The 11381-nt window shown below is 41.3% G+C and overlaps 1 protein-coding gene across 1 annotated transcript; it reads left to right on the top strand.

Annotated features, from left to right (window-relative positions):
- Positions 1–209: 209 nt before the first annotated feature.
- On the top strand, positions 210–6594 carry fbxw10 (F-box and WD repeat domain containing 10). Its single transcript, XM_010770680.1, has 12 exons — positions 210–723; positions 1263–1424; positions 2233–2363; positions 2529–2636; positions 2723–2829; positions 2904–3107; positions 3188–3309; positions 3822–3976; positions 4076–4218; positions 4683–4841; positions 4928–5232; positions 5683–6594. Exons 1-12 carry the CDS (start codon positions 210–212, stop codon positions 6267–6269), a joined length of 2697 nt encoding a protein of 898 aa, XP_010768982.1. The 3' UTR covers positions 6270–6594.
- Positions 6595–11381: the final 4787 nt, after the last annotated feature.

Below are 11381 nucleotides of genomic sequence, written 5' to 3'. Positions count from 1 at the left end.
CTCTTATAATCACTATTATTCACAGTTTTTACTTTGCCTATTTATGTGTAGGCTACTTATTGCATTTTGAGCATCCATTCCCTGCTGGCGCGTGGAACTTGTTGCCGGGGCAACCTCTTGAATGATGTTTATAGATGGAAAAAAAACAACTGTTGCGTGGCAACTATATGTAGCCAACGGAGAGCACCACAAACTATTATAGCGTCGAAATGAAGTCCGCTAAATGTGGTATAAGTGTCACCGCATGCGATCGGGACAGCGAAAAGGCGGAGGCATGTCTCTCCATGTGCGGGATGTGTCCATCTTGCGCTTTTGCCCCCATGCCCCCTGCATCCAACCGGTGTTTGTGGACGGCGTCGGATGAATTCAAGAAGAGGTTCGTGGTGGAGCTGCTGTTACGATGCAGAAACGTCCAAGTGTTGGAAAGCATCCAGAGTGTGCTGGGTGTCACATCGTGGACTTTACTCACCTACGCCCGGTCCAGGAGCCCGACCTCCCCCGACGACTTCCCCTGCCGCGGGGCGGGCCGGGCGCTGGAGGGGAGACCTCTTGGGGTGAACCTGCATGAGATCTGGGACTGGTTCACCAGCAGCCCGGACTGGATCAAATCCCGCTACCTTTGCCGGCTTTTCTCACTCTGTGACTCGGAATTATTGCGCATGTTGTCTAATTTAACCAGCGTGCTTCTGGTCAGACAACAACGAGGGTTTCTGCGGCTTGATGGTAAAAAAAGACACATGTTTTATTGACTTATTATTGCAACTCCTGAGCAGCAATGTCCCATGTCTAAAGGCCAGTGCAATCCATACATGTGCAAAGTTCACAGTTCCAGAGTTTTTTTTTGTTTAGTTTTGTATTGTTATATGCACAAAAAATTACAGTAAAGAAGTCTTTTGCATTGGAAATATTGTATCGCAGGCCTCCCTCCAAAGTGTCTTTAATATGTAAAAAAAAAAGAAAAGGAAAATCACGCAAGTAAAGCATGCTCTAAAAATAGTTAAAAACAAATGAAATGTAAAAGTAATGTACATTTGGTCTGGACAGTACTTTGAATTATTAAACTCAATGTTGATAGGAAAGTTGTTAAAAGTAATTTTACATAAATCAAACAATGAAGTGTCATTAAGCAATTTCGTTGTTTCATTAGGCTATTAATACATTCATGTATAATCATATTGGCCTAATATAATTGCTCCAAAATACTTTGTGTTTATTTGAATGAAATACTTCTTACCATTTGATAATCTTGTGCTCCTTCTCAGTGAGGAATTGTAGTAGAGGTCAGCATGATTCTGAAAGTGATGTAGACTCGGAGGACCCCGCTCTCATGGTGGTGCCCGGATCAGCAAAGTCTGCGTCTGGAGTCAGCCGCTATCGAGATTTCATCAGGGGCCTACCTGTTGACCTGTCCAAGAGGATATTAGGCAAGTCAACACATGAGTAACACAAAGGAAAGGAAATGCACTACTTTGGTTACCATCAACTTATGCAGTGTTGACCTGCTGCTAACAGCTTCATATTTCAATTAGTTTAAATCTTTTCTGGTATGTTGTTTTTATACAATATAATATTATACATGTTGTAACATCTGGTTGATTTAGTGCATTTCTAAACGCTTCAGGATACTACAGTGAAACAGTAGTGAAGAGGAATTTTTACTTGACAAAATGACATTATTCATCAGAGACAAAACTAAACAACAAAATAGCACAAAACACAAGAGCAGGCATCAAGAGTAGTAAAATAAAAATGAAATTAAGATAACAACATAAAACCAGAAAACAAATCAGAATAAAAAGATATGTACTAACAAAAGCAATCTTCCAAATGTTGAAGGTGAAAGGATATGACACTATAACCTAGTCCTTAAAGCTGGTAGAAAGCTGGTAAGGAAGATAATGATTTCAGTGTCATATATTAGAGTATTCGAGCTCGTAGATATCAGCAAAGTGAGTCTCAAAGTACTATGGGGATGCAACTAAGTTGCTAAAGAATGCTCTTGTTAAATGCACCTTACTCAAGTGGGTAGCCCTTGTATACAAAAACAACAAATCCCTGCCAAGCAACCACTTGGCTGTCTGCTCCCTGTGGCCTCTGTCTGCAGGGGAAACAAAGGAACAATATGACATACAAAGTAATGAAAATTAACTTAACATTTGATATTTTTAATACTTTACTTCAATATTAAACATACATGCAGACATTTTACTGTACACATTTTTCTTTCACCAGGTCTGTTGGATGAGATCTCTCTGAGACGCTGCCTGAAGGTTTGCCCATCCTGGCAGCACCTCACAAAGGAAACCATCGAGGAAATCAAGTTCAGAAGACGTTTCCAGGATCAAATTGAGGCAATGATGAAGGTGGAGCATGTGTATGTTTACGTTTAAATATTTAATTGTGCATACAGGATTTGTTTTTCAAAAGTTTTCGCTGATAAAGATGGAAGCAAAACTTTTAAAAGTGTATCATGTACATTTTTTATTTAAACTCACAATGAGGGTTATGTTTTCTCTTTGTTGTTCTAGAAGAGTAAAGGTATGAATAAAGCCAGTTCCACTTACGCCAACATCGTTGAAGTTCCTGTACCAATCAAAACGGATGAGAAAGTGGTTATTCATGCCAGTGTCCAAAAGGTAAATACATTTTTAACACACATCTAATTTGTTGGTACCAGAAATTGATTGTGAATATGAGGATAAACGTTTTATTCATTTAACAGGTCAAGCCATTTGAAGCTGCTTATGCCAAAATCAAAGCCAAGATGGTGCCAATGGAGGAGCGAAATGTTTACTGTGGTGCATATTTCACCAAGGTGCTGCTGGACAAGTAAGTGTGTTAAGTTATTTTGACTAAAACATTCTCATTGGAATGAAACATGACTTGGTTGTGCTTGGGTTCAGAGAGGACCCTCATCGGGTGGTGGACTACAGAGGAGGATTGTTTATGGCGACGGGCTCCAAGGACCGCTTGGTGCATCTGCTTCATGTGGGGTCAGAAACAAAGATGGTGTCGGTGATGAAGGGCCATGTGGGCAGCGTCCGGACGGTGCTGCTGTGTGAGGAAAGAGAGCTGCTGATCACTGCCAGCTGCGACGCCAGCATCAGGTGAGGAGGAGGAGGAGGAGGAGGAAGCTGGATGATACTACAATCTGCCCTGTGAGTGACAGAGATGTGGTTATTTGTAGGTGTTGGTGTTTGAAGACAGACAGGTGTGTGATGATGCTGTACGGTCACACTGGCACTGTTAACTGCCTGGGTGTCCATGCTGATCGCCTTGTCTCAGGAGGTAAAGACTGTTTAGTTAAAGGTAAGCAGCCTTTAAAGGACGCATATCATCGGTCATATAGGATTCATCTTCAATAAATCATAGCTTAAAAGGAAAAGCTTGCCATATGGTTATTCCATCACATCTTCTATCCAATACCTCATTTTAAGTTATCTGGATAATGTACGCATGCAGAAACAAACCCTACTGTTTAAAAGTCCATTATTCTTAGCTGTATTCGTTTTTTTTCCAAAATGTTTTTGTATAGTTATTAGTAGGATTCACAGACATATTTTTATAATTACAAGAACATACTGTATGTTATAATATTTTAAAACTCAGATTTTCACTTTTTAATCACTCCCCTGCTGCTCCCCATGGTTTCTCTTACATATTTTCCCAAATAGACGAGGGCTTTTCTTTGGGAGTTTTTCCTTGTCCGCTGTGAGTACACATTCTAAAGCCCCCATTAGACAAATGTGTGATATTAGGCTGTATAAATTAAATGTCATTGATATGTGTAAGTGAGCTAAACTGAACTCCCACACTGCCAGTGTGGAGTCTACACACAGGGAAGATTTTTGAGGATTTTCATTTCAAGCACACAAGCCCTGTTCAGTGTGTGAGGATCAACATGAGGACGGTGTTCAGCAGCTGTGATCGGGGCTTTGTCAAAATATGGGACATGGAGAACGCATTGCTGCTCAGGGTGAGACTTATAAGTGGAGACAAATATTTAACCTCTGTCAAACTGTATTTCAGCAACAATTGGTAATACATATTTGCCTTTTGTTCTTTTTTTATTTAGGTGATTGATGCCCACAGGAGCTCAGTGAGGTGCCTGTTCTTCGACGAATGGCATTTTGTATCTGGAGACACCAGTGGGCAGGTCATGGCCTGGAGTCTAAACTGTGGCGTTAAAGAGTGTCTGATGACCTTCCCCCACCCAAAGTAAGCAAGAGACCCACCCAGGAAGTTGTTTTAACATTTTTAAATTATATAGGAATACACTCTCTTTGGTATATTTTGCCTTTTTGATTGCTGTTTTAATTTGAGTATCCTCAGGTCTGAATTATTTGGTAAAAGTAATTGCAATTATTTTGACTTGTAGCCCTATTGCTGGATGATTCACAATATAAAAAGGGGAATGGTCATTATTGCATTATATTTGAAATTGGTATTGATAAATATATTAAAACGATCATGGTGTGAGATTTTGCTAGGATCCTAAACCAAAGATTTGTTTCTCTGATGAGTATGTTTTAGAGGCCGGGAATTCTCAAATCTTAATTCAGAAATGCATTTGACAAAGGTTTTGCCTTAACAAATACTGCACCTCCTGCAAATTCTAATTCATTGTCCTACTATCAAAGACAGTTATATTCTAATAAACCTAACTGTTGATTTATCTGCAGGGAGGTCAAATCTATGACTCTTGTTTACCTGCGTGTTATCACTGGCTGTGTGGATGGGAAGATTCGTATATTTAATTTCCTCACCGGAGATTGTCTGAGAGAGATCACGGCAGAGGCTGAAACAGTCCGAATACTGTCGCTGCACTTCCATGACAACCGGTGAGTCAGATGTTTATTTTTACAAGTGTGTTTCTCTGGTGTTCAGTTACATTTGTCTCATCATTTCTTTCTGCACCCTGCTTCAGAATAATAGTGAATGCGACGTCAGGTGTGAAGCTCTACCAGTTTGCCAAAGTCTTTTGGGAATACAGCGAGTCAGCTGAGGGAGGCCTGGGCGATGCTGGGACTCAGAACGGTTTGGTTTCTGAAAACACAGCAGTCTCACTGAGAAAACTTCGCGTCACCTCTGCCGGGTCGCGTCTAAACTGGGTTGGAATAACGATAGACGCTGCCGGGTCAGATCACACAGCACAGAAGAACAGGAAGAAGTCAGAGGGAGCGGAGCTGCTTTACCACACCCGCTTTCTGCCTTCCACCACTAAAGCACAAGGTAAGCACACTCAAGGCTGGCTGTGTATAAGGGGCATCGTAGGCAAAATAAATACAAAAAGCATGAAAAGCTAGGCGAGGTCGTAATAGCCTACTGAGAGAAAAAAGTAGTACATTTCTGATAAAAGATTAAAGTAAAAAAATCTAAGTGAGAATATAATAAAGAGGGAAACTCAAAAAGAGTTAAAATGCTTGATATTTTGTTTGTATGAGATGTCCTGTATAACAGGGTTTTGTCGAAATCAGTCCAATTTTAAAGTGATGCCAGAAAACAACACAAAATTATAAAATACAAACCGGTATGATTACTCCAAAAATTAGAAAATCGTGTCAAATAGACTCAGTACGGCATAGAAAGCTTTTTTTTTTACATCCGCGGTGCCATTTTGTATACAGATGTCATGTTCTTGTGAGAATTGATACATCTTATACAAAAACTTTTCCTCTAAAGCCAGAGAACGCTGTGTGACTGCCCCGTCCGTGATGCTGAGTGAGAAGGCAACAAGTGACCGGATCAAGAGGAGGGGGCTTCATCATCCTCTGAGCCGAGACTCCATCCTCCTAAAGGTCAATGCCATCCATAAGGCGCAGTGCAGGGATGAAGTCGGCATCAACATGGAGTGCAACGCCCGGCTGCGAGACTCTTGGGGCCCCGACACGTCTCAGGACTCTCAGCTCTGGGACAGCCTTCATACTCAGGATGTTCCTCTCAGGAGGGCTAAAACCTGCGTTCCAACTTTAAAGAGGGATGTCAGTCAAAATATGACGAACAAGACCCAAGGCAGAGCCATCTCCACCGCCCCCGACACCCCGAGGAGACGCCCTACCTATTTATTTCCTAAAAAAACACAGCCTCACAGTGCTGACACATTTAAGCGAGTAGGTGGATTCAAAGAGTGCACCCTCATGAGATCGCTGCCTAATCCAGATCGCTCCATGAAAACTGGCACCAGCTTGCCCAGGATCAGCCCTGTGAGTCCATTCAGAGAGCAGGGAGGGCTCCGGCTGCTCACAGTGAAAAAGGCTGGGAGATTTTAGGGCCAAAAAGGATCTGAACTGTGAGCAAAAAGTGTCCAATAGATGCTAACGTATTATTATTTTAATGATATGATGTGTCAGCAGAACTCTATCCCCACCGCACGCTGGGTGTTCTGGACATCTTTGTTTGTTTTCATATTTTGTAAATGTTATGTTTCCTTAAAGCTCCACTAGGGGTCAGTATTGCATCACCTCTGGCTGAAATAGGAAGCTTAACTATTATATCTTTTTTTACTTAAGTTTTATTTTTACTCTATTTAGATTCCATTCGTATGTAGTTTCATTATTTCCCAGCAGTAGGTTTGTATTTTTCTGAACTTTTTTTCATTGAAGAAAGAATGAATAAATGAATGTATGTTCTGTTTATATATTCAGTTAATGTGAATAAAGGCATGGAGTAACACAGATATTTCATATTCTTATGCAGTTCTTTACATATTTTATGTTGTTTGCATTTATAGTTTGATTGCAGTAGGATATTCACAATTTTTAACACTTGAGTATCTTTTTCCCCCACATTAATAGATCTTTTTTGTAATTAACTGCCGTTTAAGCTTGTTTTCTCAGACTCCAACTTTTATCATAATCTATGCTTCCCTCTTAACACCTGCAGTCTGTACCAGTGTTTAATTTAACATAAAGGTTATATATAACATATTTAGTTAGTTGATGGGTTATCCTGAAAAGCCTTCACCGATCAATCCACAATAAATCTTTGTGGATGTCTTGCTTCTGCCGTGCTTCAAAAAGACGAGTGAAGTCTTCAGAGTGAAGAGTTGGTCCCATCCAGAGAGACCTCTTCACCCTGCCACCTGCCCTTTAGCCCCGCTGCCTGGAGGGCATCATTAGGGGCGAGGAGGTTGGAGATCAGAGAGAAGGTCCTCCGCTTTGACGGCAGCAGCACAACAGCTGGGCATCCGTGAATAACAAAGGCTTATGAGCAGAACTGACTGGCTAAGACGTCCCACTTTGGAGAATCTCTTCTTTCAGGAGCTGCTAATTAATTTAGTCAGGAGAAAACCGGGGATAATGGTCTCCCCCATTTTTTTTACTCTTGTTGCAGTGTGACGTAGGCAGACAATGCACACCCCTCCTGGCACCCCGAGCTCGGCTTAGCCTCACCATGCAGCACAGCTCCCCCATTGTTTCATCAGGTATGGAGTCTCTTGTCCCAGACCGGCAAGCTGCGGGGGGGATAACGAGCGTAAAATCAAAGCAAAGTTAGAAAAGGGAAAGTCTTCATAGAGGAATGCTCTTAGACCTTCTGCTCCCTTGAGCAAGCCCAAGGGTTGCTGGGGAGCGGAGGGTGGCACAGGTTTATTTATGCACGAGGAGAAGCCTGAAAGAAAGGACAGTTAACCCTCTCTCCATGAAAGAGTGTTTTAAGGGTTGGAGGCGACCAAGCCAATGGCCTGGGTGACCTTTGCTCCACATTGATCTCCATATCCAAAGGCACATATTTGCATCATAGTTGATTTTTCAAAAATAATTTTTCAAATGTTTGTCATGCTGTGACAGCAGCAGGTTTGAACCCCTTAATTCGATTTTGACTGAAAGCCTCTTTCCAGGCTATGCAAGTCTGAGCCAGGCATGGCAAAGACTCTGATTAACCAAATCTTGATCTGTATTATTATTTTCTTCTGTATTTGCATGTCACTCAGACTGGCGGCTGACTTGCCCTGGAGCTGTCCAGATATCACACCGTTACCAGGTTTAACGAGAGTGATACCAGACACCAAAGCTCAATGAATATGCCAACCACACCATTCTCATGGGGAACGACTTGGGATAAGAACAGGGAATAAACCCCCCCCCATCATTATGGAAAATCTACACTTCACACTGTTTTTAAAATACAGCAATATTTCGCGCTGTATCCCAGAGACCACTGGAGAGCTGAAGCTTAAACACGGATCATAACGAACACAGCAGTGACATCAACACATGGGAGCGACGACAAGTTCCTTAATCTAAGGACTGTTTAAACGCCAGGCCACGCGGCCAGAAGTGTTTCCAAACCGTCCCCTGTTAGGATTCAGTAACAAGATCCATATGCCTTTCTGACCTCATTTGCAGATAGCGATCATAAGCGAAAGGGGATACAGCCAGAACGAAGGGAGGCAATTAACAAGAACACCATTACTGAGATACGGGACTGATTAACATCCACATCCAGCCAAGCCAAATAGATAAGAGGGAATCTGATTGCTCATTGATTGGTCCCTCTGCAGGCGGGCAGGTTCTTGTTTGGTGGAGTTGGACCTCGCTGCGTTCAAGGGCCCTTTGATTGGGCCAGAAAGAGTGAAACCACTGTGACCACACATCAGGAAGATGATCAAAGAAGCTGACTTTTGGCTACTCGTGTTCAAAACTAACCCCAAACAGATGATTGTTACTCACAGATGGCTCAGTACTAACACGTGTCAAAGACAGAGCTGATATAGGCTGTGGAGGTGACACCTGAATTAGCTTAAGTTTAATATAAAGACCTATTGTGTAACCGTACTGGGTTTTTCCCTCTTGCTCCTGATTTTGTTTGTGTTTATACCATTAACTTTTTTCCTCATTTATGGATTGACTGATTATACCTTGTGACCATCTGTTTTTACAGCGTGACATATGGAGTGTGTTTGGATAATTGCAAAGAGATTATTTTCTATCTGCAAGACCTATTCCATACAAAAGACCTATAGAAAAACAAACAAACAAATTCAAACACCGGGGCTTTGCCACCAGAGGCAATGGCATATATTACCTGTAAAGTTGGATGGTACAGTGCCATTATTCAGGGGGGCAATGACTTTTTAGTGTTTGTCCTCTGGGGGGCCCACTAGACCTGTTCATAGATCCGTTCAGTGGCCAGCCTTGAATGTTTTAGCCAATCATCCATGCGTTGGCAGTTCGAGTTTCATCTCTAGATGTGTTTTTGTAAAGATTATGTCCAGCTTTAACCAAATTACCTCACAATATTTAGTAATAATCTTGTAATTAATGTAAAATACCCTCTTTCTCTCGGCTGCATTACTATAATTAAATGCTCTTAAAAGAAATAAGAGAGGAATTCACTGCAGTCTGAAACTACTTTAATAACAGGCTTTCAAATCCATTGGAATATGGCATTTATTAGGATTTTCATGGCATGTCAGTGTGAATGTGTCTCAGTGCGTCACTATTAAACCAGAGAGAAGGGTGTCATGGATTGACCTGTGGTCTCAATGGCCCCCAGTCTTCACAGAGCAGCTCCAGACACATGTAGGCGACAGTGTTAAGTGTCATAATTTCACTGTTTTTTCAGACATAAATACAGAGACGTAGGTGTCAAAGGTCAGCTGCATAAAACTTCCCTAGTTAGAGGTCAGTAGACTCATATCGGGGGGTTGGTGGTGGTGGCACCTTGAAACAAAAAGGCAATTCACGGGCGAAAAAAAAAATTACGACATCTGACTCTACTTCCTGCCACAAAACGAACAGAAAATGAATTGTTACACTGGACTACAAAGGCCTGCATGCACCACAGAAGAAGAAACACTTAAGTGGGCTCAATGCAGCGGAGGATTACAGGCTGTATATTGGATTGTATTTTTCTCGATATCTCACTGAAGAGTCATTTAAAAGCATTTTCTAGTTTGTCACATACAGTCAGTAAGTGACTGGCAATACCACATCCATGATAAGTGTTTCTATTTAAAGCTCAGATACGCACCAACAGTATGTAGTACACAAAATAACCATTTCTCTCAAATATTGTTCACAAATCTGAAAAAATCTGTGATAATAATAATAATAATAATAATAACTTTTATTTATATAGCGCTTTTCAATAACCCAAAGTCGCTTACAAAAAAAATTAAAAGTACAGAAAGGGGGTGAACAGGCAGAAGACAACATATTGGACAAGAAAATTGAACATGAACATTACATGAACAGGCAAAGGACAACACAGGGGGGGAGCAAGCATAGGACAACGAGCAAAAGACAACATAATGGAAAAGAGGAAAGAAAAAGTTGATGAATGTATGAATAAGAGATGCAGCGTGGGGTGAATAAGAGATACAGCGTGGGGTGTGANAATAAGCGTTGCTTGGCAACAGTGTGTGGCCGCAAAGTATAGCGCAGCATTATGCATATGTTTATATGAGGGGTCAAAATCCCATGCTCATAAAATGCTGAGCATTTTATGAGCATGGGATTTTGACCCCTCATATAAACATATGCATAATGCTGCGCTATACTTTGCGGCCACACACTGTTGCCAAGCAACGCTTATTGTTTAGGTCCTATGATAAGCAGGCAGTCGTATAATTAACTAGATCTAGCTAGATCTAATAGATTTGAACATAAACGCGAGGGAAGTATAACCGGATGCGAGAGAGAGAGATCAGAGATCATATCACTAAGAGTTAGAGCTAACACACTTAGCAAGCTTATCTACTCTGGAACTAGCTAAACTAGTTATACATATATTTATTCTTTACTGTCGGGTAACTTATTACTGGTTCAGCGAGCTGCACGAGACTGACGGGTTGTCAGGAGAGGGAGAGGAAAAGAGAGCATCCCGTTTATTTTCCCCATTTTATTATCCAGAATTACTGTAAACCTTTGAATAAAGTAGTTCATCTACTATTAGTAGTTTGTTTAAATGCATTAATTATGTTGTTTTTTTCACTAATAAAATAAATCTCACATACCCCCTACAGTACTTCAACGTACCCCTAGGGGTCCGCGTACCCCCATTTGAGAACCACTGATCTAACCCTCTTCAAAAAAAGCTAATTAGTGCATTTTCCAAAATGTCAACTATCCTTCGCCCCTTGATGATGATTGATCCTCTCTGTGGTGTTTTTGCACTGTCCAAAGGTCAATGAGTGTTAGCCCTGTGGTTTCATGTCTCCTTGGATTTTCTACAACATGAAGAGCCTTTCTTTTCTTTGAAGCCATGGTTTCTTTTCGCTGTTTCATGCCACCCTATTCTTCTTGCATGTACTCCAAAATTAGTTCTGCTACTGAAAACAGAGAGCACTTCCTGTTCACCCTGAAGAGCGTGGTTAATGTTAAATAATATGTGTCTGTGTGTGTGTGTGTGTGTGAGAGAGAGAGAGAGAGAGAGAGAGA

This window comes from Notothenia coriiceps, unplaced genomic scaffold (genome assembly GCF_000735185.1).
Source record: "Notothenia coriiceps isolate Sejong01 unplaced genomic scaffold, NC01 NC01_scaffold00009013, whole genome shotgun sequence".
NCBI lineage: Eukaryota > Metazoa > Chordata > Actinopteri > Perciformes > Nototheniidae > Notothenia > Notothenia coriiceps.
The sequence above is the reverse complement of the archived record's forward strand: the minus strand, read 5'-3'. Positions and strand labels throughout refer to the sequence as shown.

What these genes read in the sequence shown, in the direction of transcription:
- fbxw10 (XM_010770680.1), top strand. Translation starts at nt 210, where the DNA reads ATGAAGTCCGCTAAATGTGGTATAAGTGTCACCGCATGCGATCGGGAC. An exon ending in AAATTGAGGCAATGATGAAG is followed by an intron (nt 2,364 to 2,528) that starts GTGGAGCATGTG and finishes TTGTTGTTCTAG; the next exon opens with AAGAGTAAAGGTATGAATAA. An exon ending in CTGCACTTCCATGACAACCG is followed by an intron (nt 4,842 to 4,927) that starts GTGAGTCAGATG and finishes ACCCTGCTTCAG; the next exon opens with AATAATAGTGAATGCGACGT.